The sequence below is a fragment of the Rhineura floridana genome, chromosome 1 (assembly GCF_030035675.1).
Source record: "Rhineura floridana isolate rRhiFlo1 chromosome 1, rRhiFlo1.hap2, whole genome shotgun sequence".
Lineage (NCBI taxonomy): Eukaryota > Metazoa > Chordata > Lepidosauria > Squamata > Rhineuridae > Rhineura > Rhineura floridana.
The window spans coordinates 178,124,678-178,135,507 of NC_084480.1; the positions used below are offsets into that span (position 1 = coordinate 178,124,678).

A 10,830-nucleotide genomic window follows, 5' to 3' on the forward strand; every position below is an offset into this window, starting at 1 on the left:
ATTTCCTTGGGCTGAGTGAGGAGGAGAAGCCCTCGCGGCTCCCCGCAACGAGCCACTTCGGCTTTTCAATTAAGAAAGGGGGGTTTAAGTTGGAGGGCAAATTAGCACGAGAAATCTTTACGACAGATTTATATATATATAAAGACTATTTTATTATCTGTCATATATACTATAGATATAGCTGGGCAAAACAGTAAAGACCTTGAATAATAATTATAATCATGTTTTTAAAATTGTTATCCACATCATTTGTTGTTGTTTTGCTGCTAGGCGTTGTACAGGGCACAAGTAGGTATGTTCTGACGCGGTGTAGGAGCGAGTGCAACGTGCCTTTTTGAGTCTAGTAGCTTGATTTAGTCGTCATAATTCCTGAGATCGAATCTTGCCAGCCTAAACTTTCTAGAATTTAGATGTACAGTTAACTAGTGATGGTAGTGACTTTCCTGGTTGGAAACCTTGCCCAGGCGCCAGGCGTTCACAACGCAGTTCGGTGGCTTCCCAGGACAGCTTCCACAGCTTGGGAGACCCAAGAGCTCTTGCGCGGTCACTGTGGCACATTTTAGAGTAGCGTATATGCGCATTCATACACAAACGTTTTAGGGTTAAAATAAAACTTTTTATTTAGTCGCACACACATTGGAAAACTTTGGTGAGCCTGTTTTAGCAGTGTCCATCACTGTATTTAGGCATGGTCTAATTAACAAACTCATTTATTTAGAATATTTTTTAAAAATTCTTTCAGAGATAAAAGTAGAGCGCATGTACCCATGATTAAAGTCCCTTTGTTACTCTTCTCTCTGGAACTCTTTCTCCACGTTAAAACTGCCAGGAACACCTTCTCCTTTCCTTCACTTTATCATTATGTGGAATAAGGCTTTCAAAAATGTTCCAATTAAATCTTAATCCCATACAAGAGTGAAGGAATTAATAATAATCAAACAGATCATATGGCACGTCGCACCCGGAAATTCTCCAGCGCGAGCCCCACTGAAATGAACAGGAGCTCCACAACAGCAAGATGCTCTTGCGAAGCTCCTGTTCCTTTCCATCGGGCTTGCTTAAGAGAACTGCCGGTGGAGTTGCCTATGTGGCTGCATTATGACCCGCCCGAGACGAAGCTGCGAAAGCTACTGGGCGCGCGGAGAAGCCGTTGGCAACTTTTGGGAAAGTGTCTTCAGAGGGTGAAGCGGCCACTGGACTGAATTGTTGGGAATACCAACACGAAAGAGTCCTTGTCAATTCCGAAACTTGCTTCCAGGCTGGGTCCAATAAAATGTACCTTCTCACTTGCTCCGTCATTCTCATTCTTTGGACTCCGCCCGGCTACTCGTCCCAAAGGCGGGGCCCAGAGCCAGTTAGACCGCCTTAGTCTCGCCACGTCTGATACGGAGCTGTGCACATGGCGATCTCCGCGTGCAAATGCACTCCCCGCCCCCGCCCCGGAATGGCCTGCCCAAGAAACAGCTTTCCGTGATCACTGCACTTGGTCCCGCTCAGAAGTGCACGTTGCCAGGTCGATGAGATCGGTGGTGACCCTGACCCGCGTGTCTGAACGAACGGTCCCAGGTCAAACAATAGGGCTCTCCCAGGGCCCCAAACACGTCACTTCTCGGTGACATCAGCTTCCACATTGGGTTTCGAGTTCTATGCAGCCCAATCCAACAGATGTTCACTTAGGAGAAACTTCTATTGCCTTCCGTGGGGCTTGTTTCCAGGGACTGTGCTGCCCAAATGATGCTCATAAGTATATTAATCAACTCCTTTACACTTTCATCCCACCCCCTTTTTTTGGACGGGTAGTTTTAATAAGAGTTAGGCTGCAATCCTATATCCACTTTCGTGGGAGTAAGCCGCATTGATCTCAATGGGATTTGCTTTTGGAGAAGTTATCTATAGGTTTGGCCCTGTCACAGTAGCCATGTTTACTCGGAAGTATTTCCATGTTTGATGGAGCTTACTCCTACGATGGAATTCCTTCAGGACTATAACTCCCAAGTAAGTGTGCATCTTAAAGCCGACGAATAACTTACCACCTCACCAATAATTCTGTAATTAATTTTCTGTCTTGTTGGAATGCCAATAAAACCATGGGAACGAATGTTCAGTTAATGTTTTTCAGAGATCCTATTCAATTGCCACACACTCTCCTTTCCCCAAACTTCTTTGTCACGGGTATTTTCCCTTCTTATCCTCTTACTTTCAGGCAACTGGATGTTACTGTCTTTTCAGCCCCAAAGAACATTAGATTAAAAAGGAATATTTATTGAAAAATAATGCAGGTAGCTGTGCTAGTTCAAATAAAGTTAGCCGATCCTAATAAAGTTATTATAATGTAGGGGAAATAAAATGGTGTATGCAAATAGCTAAAATATGTTTTGTCCAAGCGTTTATTTGAGACGGTAAATACAATAAAGGGGAAGGGAGATAAGGGAGCAGGACTGTAACGTTTCATACAACCCGATCCTTTCACAATTAAGTCGAACTACTGGGATTCAAGTGCTTACAGTCCGATCCTGTGCATGTTTACTTGCCAGCAAGTCCCAGTAAGTTCCGTCAGCCTTGCTCCCAGGTTATCGTGCGCTTTCAGATTTACTACAGTTGAATCTCAAATGTGTTTAATCGGAAGGAGGAATGTCATTGGTTATTGGCAACATTCAGGGCCTGTTCTCAGAATTAGGAAGCAGAAAAAACCCACATGAAATACCATCCTATTTTTCCTGCGCTCTCTCCCTTGCGTTTTCTAATTGGCGTTCCCAAGTAAACCCCACTGAGTTCAACCAGGCCGATTTCCTCGTAAGTAAATTTAGGGTGGCAGTCTCAAGATGTCAATTTATAAAGTGATTTTCTTTGTTTTTATTTGAATCCGGATCCTGACAGCTAGTCCCTCTTAACACTAACCTGGTCCAGCTGTAGCAAATTAGTCGCCACCAGCTTTTAAGCCCCACTGATGCAATAAACCTGCTTTTGTTTGTTCAGAACTACAGAGTCGAACTACGCAGGCAAACTTAAAAGTACCGTTGAATTAGACGTGCCTTACTCCCAGGTAAACGGCGATGTAAGATTGTAGCCTAAATGTCACTGAGTTCCATTGGTCTTTCCTGGCATGGGATTGCAATCTAACTTTCTCCGAATGGGCACGATCCAGCCAAAGGGTGTCACTTCACAACCTCACTGATTTTAAATGAGACACAGCGATTTAAGTACGTGCTTTCTCCTTCAAGTCGCTTGAATTTACCAAGCGCCTAGGTTTGGTTGGATTGTGCCCCCTTGCTTCCAGGTTTAACTGAAATGTGTGGGACATATTTCCAAAGATTCAGTGTTAACTTCGGAAAGACCGATCCATTTATTTTAATGGGACTGACTTCCCACCACCCTAGTTACTTAGAGGTAAATGCCATTGTGAGGACTTTGGACAAAACAGAGGAGTGAAACTATCTAAAATAATCTGGATTGTGGGGACACCCGAATCCATTATTTTCAATAGCGTGTTTGCTTGGAGTGAATTACCTAAAGGACACTAAAAGCGAGTATCTAGTAGAAAGTAAGTCCCACAGGACTTTTGCCGAAGTAAATGTCGTGTATAGAATTGTGCTATAAAGGCACATTCCAAGGGGGGAGTTCTCCTGTGTGTCCTTCGAAATAACTGGGAAGCTGCGTAAGAGTCCTTGGTCTGTGCTCTGAGATCCGAAAAGGACACCCTCCTTATGTAGAAGAAAACTCCGTTAACATCGTCGAGAAGCGCTTAGGACTGTGTTGCAGTACTCCTATTAACATTTGTACAGCGCGCCATTAAAGGCTTCGGAGCATAATCCACCTGGAAGTTCTCCTGAGCAAGGTCCATTAACATAAATGGGGCACTCCATGATTTTGCAGGGCTCCTGTTCATTTCAATGGGACTTCCTCAGGAGAACTTGTGCCCTTTTTAAAGAGAATGAAATAAATTATATAAATTGATGCCTATCCCATTTTTTTTAAAAAAAACTGCAATTTCCGGCCAATTAGCTTATACAGCTTTTAATTTAAAAAATTACACCACAAACATCTCTGTTCTGGGGAGTTGTAAACCAGATTAAGAACAGGTTCTGGCTGTTGTGCCTCCCTGGTTTATGAATCTTATCTCATTTCTGATGTTCCCTTTATTTGCATGAATGAGGCAGAACTGACTTTACTGACATGGCTGTGATCAGATTTTGACCCAGACTTCACTTTATTGATTTTATTTTCAATTTGAGGTTTTCAAACTTATTAATAAGCTTCCCCCTCTCTGCCCCCACCGCACGGAACCACGTATAACTTCGTGGAAAATAATCGCTTTGCTTTTGCTGACCAGATGTGCAAAAAATGAACAAACCGCGTGATGATTCTATGAAGACCAGATCTGTGTCAGAACCGGTCTGTTAGAAGGAATAAGACCAACCCAATGCGTTAAGAACAACAAACAACAACAAAAAGCAACCATCCAATAAAAACCAGAACACCAACCCTCAAGCCCATAAAACAGACTTGTAAAATTCTGCAAAAGCTATTTTCTTGGCCACATCAGAGGCTTCGGATGCAATCCTACGCTCAGTCGAGGTTACTTGAAACCCTGCTGAAATTTCAAACAGCCTAACTTTTCTCAAGACTTCGGCCTTCGAAGGTAGACATCATATAATTTATTTTCAGTGGCCCTTCTTTTTTCTGTTTATTTTTAGCTGTTTGGCCCTTTGTTTCCAATTTAATGGACAGAAGAATTGTACGGTTTCTATCCGCCCTGTCCATTTTTACCGCTTCCTCGGGTGCTTGAAGAGCTCAGACCTTAATACAAGCCTCCCTAGTTTGCAAACGGGGAGATTCAAACTGAATTAGGCGCACACTTTCCAGAGAAGTGTATTTGCGTTCATACTCGGCTCCTAGCCATTTCAAAGGAGTTTACGCAGGAAAACTTACCACTGAATTGTACCGGTTATGTGACCTTCATAGACAGGTAGCATTTGCTGGGGACCCTCTAGCCACGCTTTCATCAGTTCATTTACCTTTCACTGAAATGGGGTGCAGTTTGCTTTTGTTGTTCTTTTTACAATTGCTATGTTTGTTTGAGGTTTTGCTAGGAATACATTCAAGTACATACTAAATAATGCGTAATAATTAAAAACGTTTTTTTCTTTTTAAATCTGAGTGTCCACGTCCAAAAAGTTCTCTTGAAAATATCCTTCCTGGGTACCTCCACCCCGCCACCTTTCCATGTGACAGTTGCGCCTTCTCTTTTGTGAAAATGGCGGATAAGGTTGCCAGTCGACCTTGAGTTGCAATTCAATCAGCTCTCAATCAATAATAACGAGATTGCACTTAAGGGGCTCCCTTATAAAATTATTATTAGGGTTATTAATAGTATTTTGTTTTCCAGAGATGTTGCACTTCATGAGACTACTGTTGGTCTTGTTCAGTTGGCTTTATCAGCTATGTACACGACACCGATCCAGCCGAGTTCTGGAGCGACCCTAAGCCAATTCGAACACTGTACCATCCTCAGATCAAGCCTTGCTGGTGGCCCCCCCTCCCCCCCCACGCCACTGGCTCAGCGGATGGCCAAATGACTGACGCTAGAGAACAACCTACTACCAGCTCAAAATCCCCAGCTCCGTTTGGACAAATCGCTCTTGAACCCTCCGGTTGCCTTGGGCTGTATCTACCTGGGCCGGCGACCTGCGGAAGATCCTGGAGCCGAGGAAGATTTAAACTTCAACGGGACAGAGATGGCCACTGCCCAGCTAACCCAGCCGGCTCCACTTCGCTGCTGTCGGAGGTTTTAGCCATGGGCGGACCCAGGACGAACAGGAGAGGGGCGCTGCAGTCCCAGAAGCGGCCACCTCTTGCGGGGGTCGGGGCAGAAAGAGCAAGGGGGCGGTTCGGTTCCGCGGGGGCATACTACCATGTCCGGCCATAGAGCAAGCTGGCGTTGACCATGCCGCCGTTATAATCGACGGCGGCCGCGTCCATCTGCGCCAGGGCGCCCACTTGGTTGTGCAGAGAAGGCGGACTCGGGGACATCTCCTCCAGATCCGGCGCCTGGCTCAGGGTGGTCACTTGCTGCTGCTGAGGGTGCTGGTGCTGAGCAGAGTTGCCCCCCGCCCCGCTGGCACTGGCGGCGGGGGCTTGGCTGGCGGGCTGGCCGGCGGCGGCGGCGCTGTGCGGGCAGGGCTTGCCGTCCTTGACCAAGACGGGCACGGCTACGCGCCTCGGAGACGCCGCTTGGGGCTGTGGCAGCGGCGGCGGCTGGCACAGGCTGGGGCCTTCGGGCTGCTGCGGTTGGAGCTGCTGCGCGGCCTTGTCCTTGGCTTGTCGCTTCATCTTGTAGCGGTGGTTCTGGAACCAGATCTTGACCTGGGTGGGCGTGAGGTGGATGAGGCTGGCCAGGTGCTCCCTCTCGGGGGCCGACAAGTACTTCTGCTGCTTGAAGCGCCTCTCCAGCTCGTAGACCTGCGCTTGCGAGAACAGCACCCTCCTCTTCCTCCGCGGTGCGGCGTGAAGCCCGGGGGCCATGGACTTGGCCGCCTCCGCGATGCCCGACAGAGCCCCCATGCCGGCCATGTTCATGCCCCCCGACGGGCCCATCAGCCTGGAAACTGAGCACACACAAGGAGAGTTAAGAGATGGTCGTCACCAGACCAGGAATGCCATCCTGGAGAAAGTGAACGCGGGAAAAGCATCGTCATCAACCCTGTATGAATAACATTTATTAAGCGCTTAATGCTACTGCGTCCAAAAGTGCCGGGGCATCTCCCTTGTCATTCTCCCCGGCATGTCAGGAGTACGTCCAAAGTCCATTCCCCTTCCCACTGCGGAACTTCAATTGGTTTCCCAAACTTTAGGCGTGAGGCTTTCCAGGTCTGGGGTGGGAGCCCTGGCGGAGATGTGCCACCAATGATAAAAGCCTAGACGGGGCACCCTCCACCATCCCCCCAGCAAAAGGCAGGCAGAACCCCCCAGTCTCCACACATGCACACAAGCCAGATCCTTCCCCTCCTAGCCCCTCCCCGCTTACTCGTGGGGTAACGAGGATCCGCGTTGGCTCCGTACCAGCCGGAGGCGGCTGCGCTACTACGCACGCTGTCCGGATAAGGCGCCAGGTCGCCCACGTTGCCCAGTCCGCCGTTGCAGTAGCCCGCCACAGGGCCATGGGCAAACTGCGAGACCCCCGCGTGCGCCATGGGGTGGTAGGCGGCCGCGTTGTGGCCAGCCATGGGGTGCTGCTGCTGAGGTTGGAGGGCTGAGCTCGGGGGCTGCCGGTAGGCGGCGGCGCCCACGCCCAAAGGGGCGCCCAGGCTGCTCTCCATGGCGGCGAACTTCTTGTAGGTCTCCTCCATGGGGCTGAGGATGTCGGAGACGGAGAAGGGCGTCGTGTGCTTGGGGCTGAGCGACATGGCTCGCCGGGCGGCCCCTTGGCTCCCTTCTCGCTCGCCCGGCGGACGCTGCTGCTGAGTCCAGAGGAAAAGGGGGCTGACCGCCGCCGCCGCCGCCCGCCAGCCGTCGCTGCGCGGGAACCCGGCCAAGAAGAGGAGGGGGGAGGAGGGAGGCGGCGGCGCGCCAGCCCTCCCTCAGCTCTCGCCTTGGCTGGGGTTTCTTTTAGCCCGGCGGCACCAGGTTTACGACAGCCACCGGCGGGGGCGGAGCCACAAGCGATGCCCCCCCCGCAGCCACTCCTTGGCTTCCTCCACCCCCCCTCCGCCCGGAGGGAGCCCCGCGCCAATTAGAGGAGCACCTCCACCTGCTCCAAGACTGGAACCCCTCCCTCCCGGACAGCTCCCATCCACAGTGATCGCCCCACCCCCTCAGCCAGTCGTATCCTCGTGTTCACCCTCACACTCCTCAGATGCAACCCCCCAAAGGCCTGGAACCCCCCCCCCAGGCCCTCAGAGAGAGAGAGAGAGAGAGAGAGAGAGAGACCCCGACTCTCAGGGTTCCCTCAGCAGCTATTCGCCCAGACCCCCCTGGCAGCTGGGCGGGGACACCCAACCCCATCGCCTCTCCTCGCTCGGAGTCCCGGCGCTTCCCCCGCGCCGCCCTCTCCAAGGCCTCCCCTCGACACCATCCTAAGGCGCGTCGAAGTCGGCGGCTGGGTGCTGGCGCCTCCCGTGCGCGCCTCTTCAAGCTCTTGCCCTGACCGCCCTATGGGCGCGCGCAGGCCAGGGCAGCGCGACCCTCCCAGCCACCACTCCCCCGCCTGGCGCTTGGGCGTACCGGCCGCGCTCAGACTGCCGGAGGGCATCCGTCCAGCGGAAGAGCGGCAGAAGGACAAGGGGAATGCCGCCAGTTAGAGAGCGATACCTTGGGTGAAGGGAATAATCACGTTGCCCTACCTACCTTACAGGGTTGTTGTAAAGATGGCCGAGAAAATAGAAGTGAAGCGATTCGAACACGGGCAAAGCGTCGTATATTTACTAGATTGGAGATGATTTTAGTTGAGGTTTGTTTGAACCAGCTAGCTGAAAGTAAGTTTTGGAGTCATCCAGATCCCTACCCTAAAAACTGGGCGGCGGGGGGGGGGGAGAGAGATTTTCAACAAGTCCTGCCCAAGGAAAAGGGATAGTCAACTATAGGACAAACTGCGCCTATGAAATCGGCGGATATTGCAGGGTGGCGACAGATGGCCTGAACATGATGGCACGGCCACGCCAAGGACAAGTTCGACTGGGCTGAGGAAAGAAACGGGGCTCTCTCCAAAGGGGCCGAGGAAAGGATGGGCTTCAGTTCCCCATTGCAACTGTATGGAACGGTCCAGTCCAGTCTGAAATCTCGTGGGGAAGTGAGGATGCTGTCGGAGCGCGGACTACAGGTCCGACGGAACCCAAGCGGAGTTGCTTCGGCCTTCTGTTGAAGGGCAGGGCTGCCTGCCTATAGGGTGCCGCCAGTTCTCTGAATCCGGCCCTACACGCATCCCGTGGGAGACAGCTCCACTTTCAATGGGACTTTTGTTCCAAGCCAAGTCGGAGCCGGATGAGGAAGATCAGCAATTCTGCTTTTGCATCGTGGCTTGTCGGGCAGAGAGAGCAAGAAGTGATATCCACTGGCCAGTTGGACTTATATGAGAGAGAGAGAGAGAGAGAGAGAGACTAGGTAGGTTGACAGGCTTGTTAACTGTGTGCCGGATCTGAACCGTTTGGTCGCCTACGGTCAGACTTCCAAGTAGGGCTGAGGCCCTCTTTCTTCCTGATCTGTGTCTCCTCCGAGTGTTTTGGCGACGGCTCTTGTCTTTGGTGGAAACTCAGTGGCAAAAACCAAGCGCCCTCAGCTTTCAACACGTGAAAGTGATATCCACTGGCCAGTTGGACTTATATGAGAGAGAGAGAGAGAGACTAGGTAGGTTGACAGGCTTGTTAACCGTGTGCCGGATCTGAACCGTTTGGTCGCCTACGGTCAGACTTCCAAGTAGGGCTGAGGCCCTCTTTCTTCCTGATCTGTGTCTCCTCCGAGTGTTTTGGCGACGGCTCTTGTCTTTGGTGGAAACTCAGTGGCAAAAACCAAGCGCCCTCAGCTTTCAACCCCCCCCCCCCCATATCTACCGGCCAAGTCCTTTTGCTCGAGAAGGCGACCTTGGGACGAAGCCAGGCGGACATTTTTTTGAAGCGGAACCCTGCAGGCTGAAGTTCTTAGAAAGTTTTTTTTTTTGGACTGGCAGTCTCTCCCCCCCCCTCTCGAGGACTTTCACAACACCCGACGCATCCCGCAGATCTCTCACATTTCGTCCTCTAGCTGAGCCGAGAGCAAAAGTCGGAGGGAAGATTTGGGGTGGCCAGAAGTAGTGACTCCCCTTGTCCCGCCTTTTCTTTTCTCAAGGTGGAGGGGCCCGGCGGTGATGAAGACCCGTCTGCTCCCGATCTGTCTGAGCAGCCCTGAAAGCGATCGCCTTTGGGCTGGGAGAAAGAGGGAGCGGAAATAAGATCTAGCAACGCTAGGGCAGACCTCCCGAGAGCTACCAGGTTGATAGTGCAAGAAGGAAGGCAGGAAAACGAAATGTCCACAGAATATTGTCACAGGAGATGGGGATGGTGCTTAATTTGTGAAAAGAGAGGTTGTGTGTTTGTGTGTGTGTGAAACAGGACTCCTGCGAGCTCTGCAGTCTAATCTGAGAGGAAGCCCTGCGTCTTAATTCTAAGTGTGAGGACTGCAGTTGCATAAGTCTGAAGAAATGGCACTCTGTACACGCTCAGAGGTACTTGTATTTATAATACAATATCTAATAATAGTATTCATTGTCGTATAGCACTTCATACGTCTTCCATTAAGTTGGGGGCATGGTCAAAGATGGCAAGAGGTGGTGCTCAATGGGCACGGCCAAAGGAGGGGGTACCCGCGATGTAGATATTTTCTTTTCCTGCTCATACCACTGTGCTGGAGTTCACATCGGACCGAGGTGCTCTTTCAAAGTGGCTGGGCAGCGGGCAGCGCCAAGTGGGCAAGCTGCATGCAATAGCAGGCAAGCGTGCAAAGGGCTATCTTGGCTCCCGCACCGCTTTTCCTTGCCCACCCTTCAGAAAGGTACTCAGCTGGGCTGACTTCTGCGAAGGCAGGCTTGCGATGAGGCTGGAGGGCACCGGCCCTCACAAGAAATGCCAACCTATCTCTGGCTGATGCTACTTCAGATTGGGGGGGAGGGGCTCCTCACCAACAGAAAACCAGCACGTCAGGGGGAGCCCTTGCATCCTAGCCGCCTTCATGACACGATGGTTTCCTGTGTGTAAGCACTCCATCACACGTGTCTACAGAACCTCTCACTCCAGCTTTCCGCAGCCGCGCTGCCCAGACAAGGGCCTGTCTGCTGCGTGAAAGGAGTTCCCGGGCCTTCTAGGA

The 10,830-nt window shown here is 51.2% G+C and overlaps 1 protein-coding gene across 2 annotated transcripts; it reads right to left on the reverse strand.

Moving 5' to 3' along the window:
* Nucleotides 1-5,774: 5,774 nt before the first annotated feature.
* Nucleotides 5,775-7,513, reverse strand: NKX2-4 (NK2 homeobox 4). 2 transcript variants are annotated; one of them, XM_061636457.1, is made up of 4 exons: nucleotides 7,025-7,427; nucleotides 6,123-6,605; nucleotides 6,086-6,090; nucleotides 5,775-6,048 (listed from the first exon to the last, which is right to left on the reverse strand). In XM_061636457.1, exons 1-4 carry the CDS (start codon nucleotides 7,401-7,403, stop codon nucleotides 5,908-5,910), a joined length of 1,008 nt encoding a protein of 335 aa, XP_061492441.1. In that variant the 5' UTR covers nucleotides 7,404-7,427; the 3' UTR covers nucleotides 5,775-5,907. The 2 variants fall into 2 exon arrangements, with proteins under 2 accessions (XP_061492441.1, XP_061492532.1); XM_061636548.1 differs by having other exon boundaries at nucleotides 5,775-6,605; nucleotides 7,025-7,513.
* Nucleotides 7,514-10,830: the final 3,317 nt, after the last annotated feature.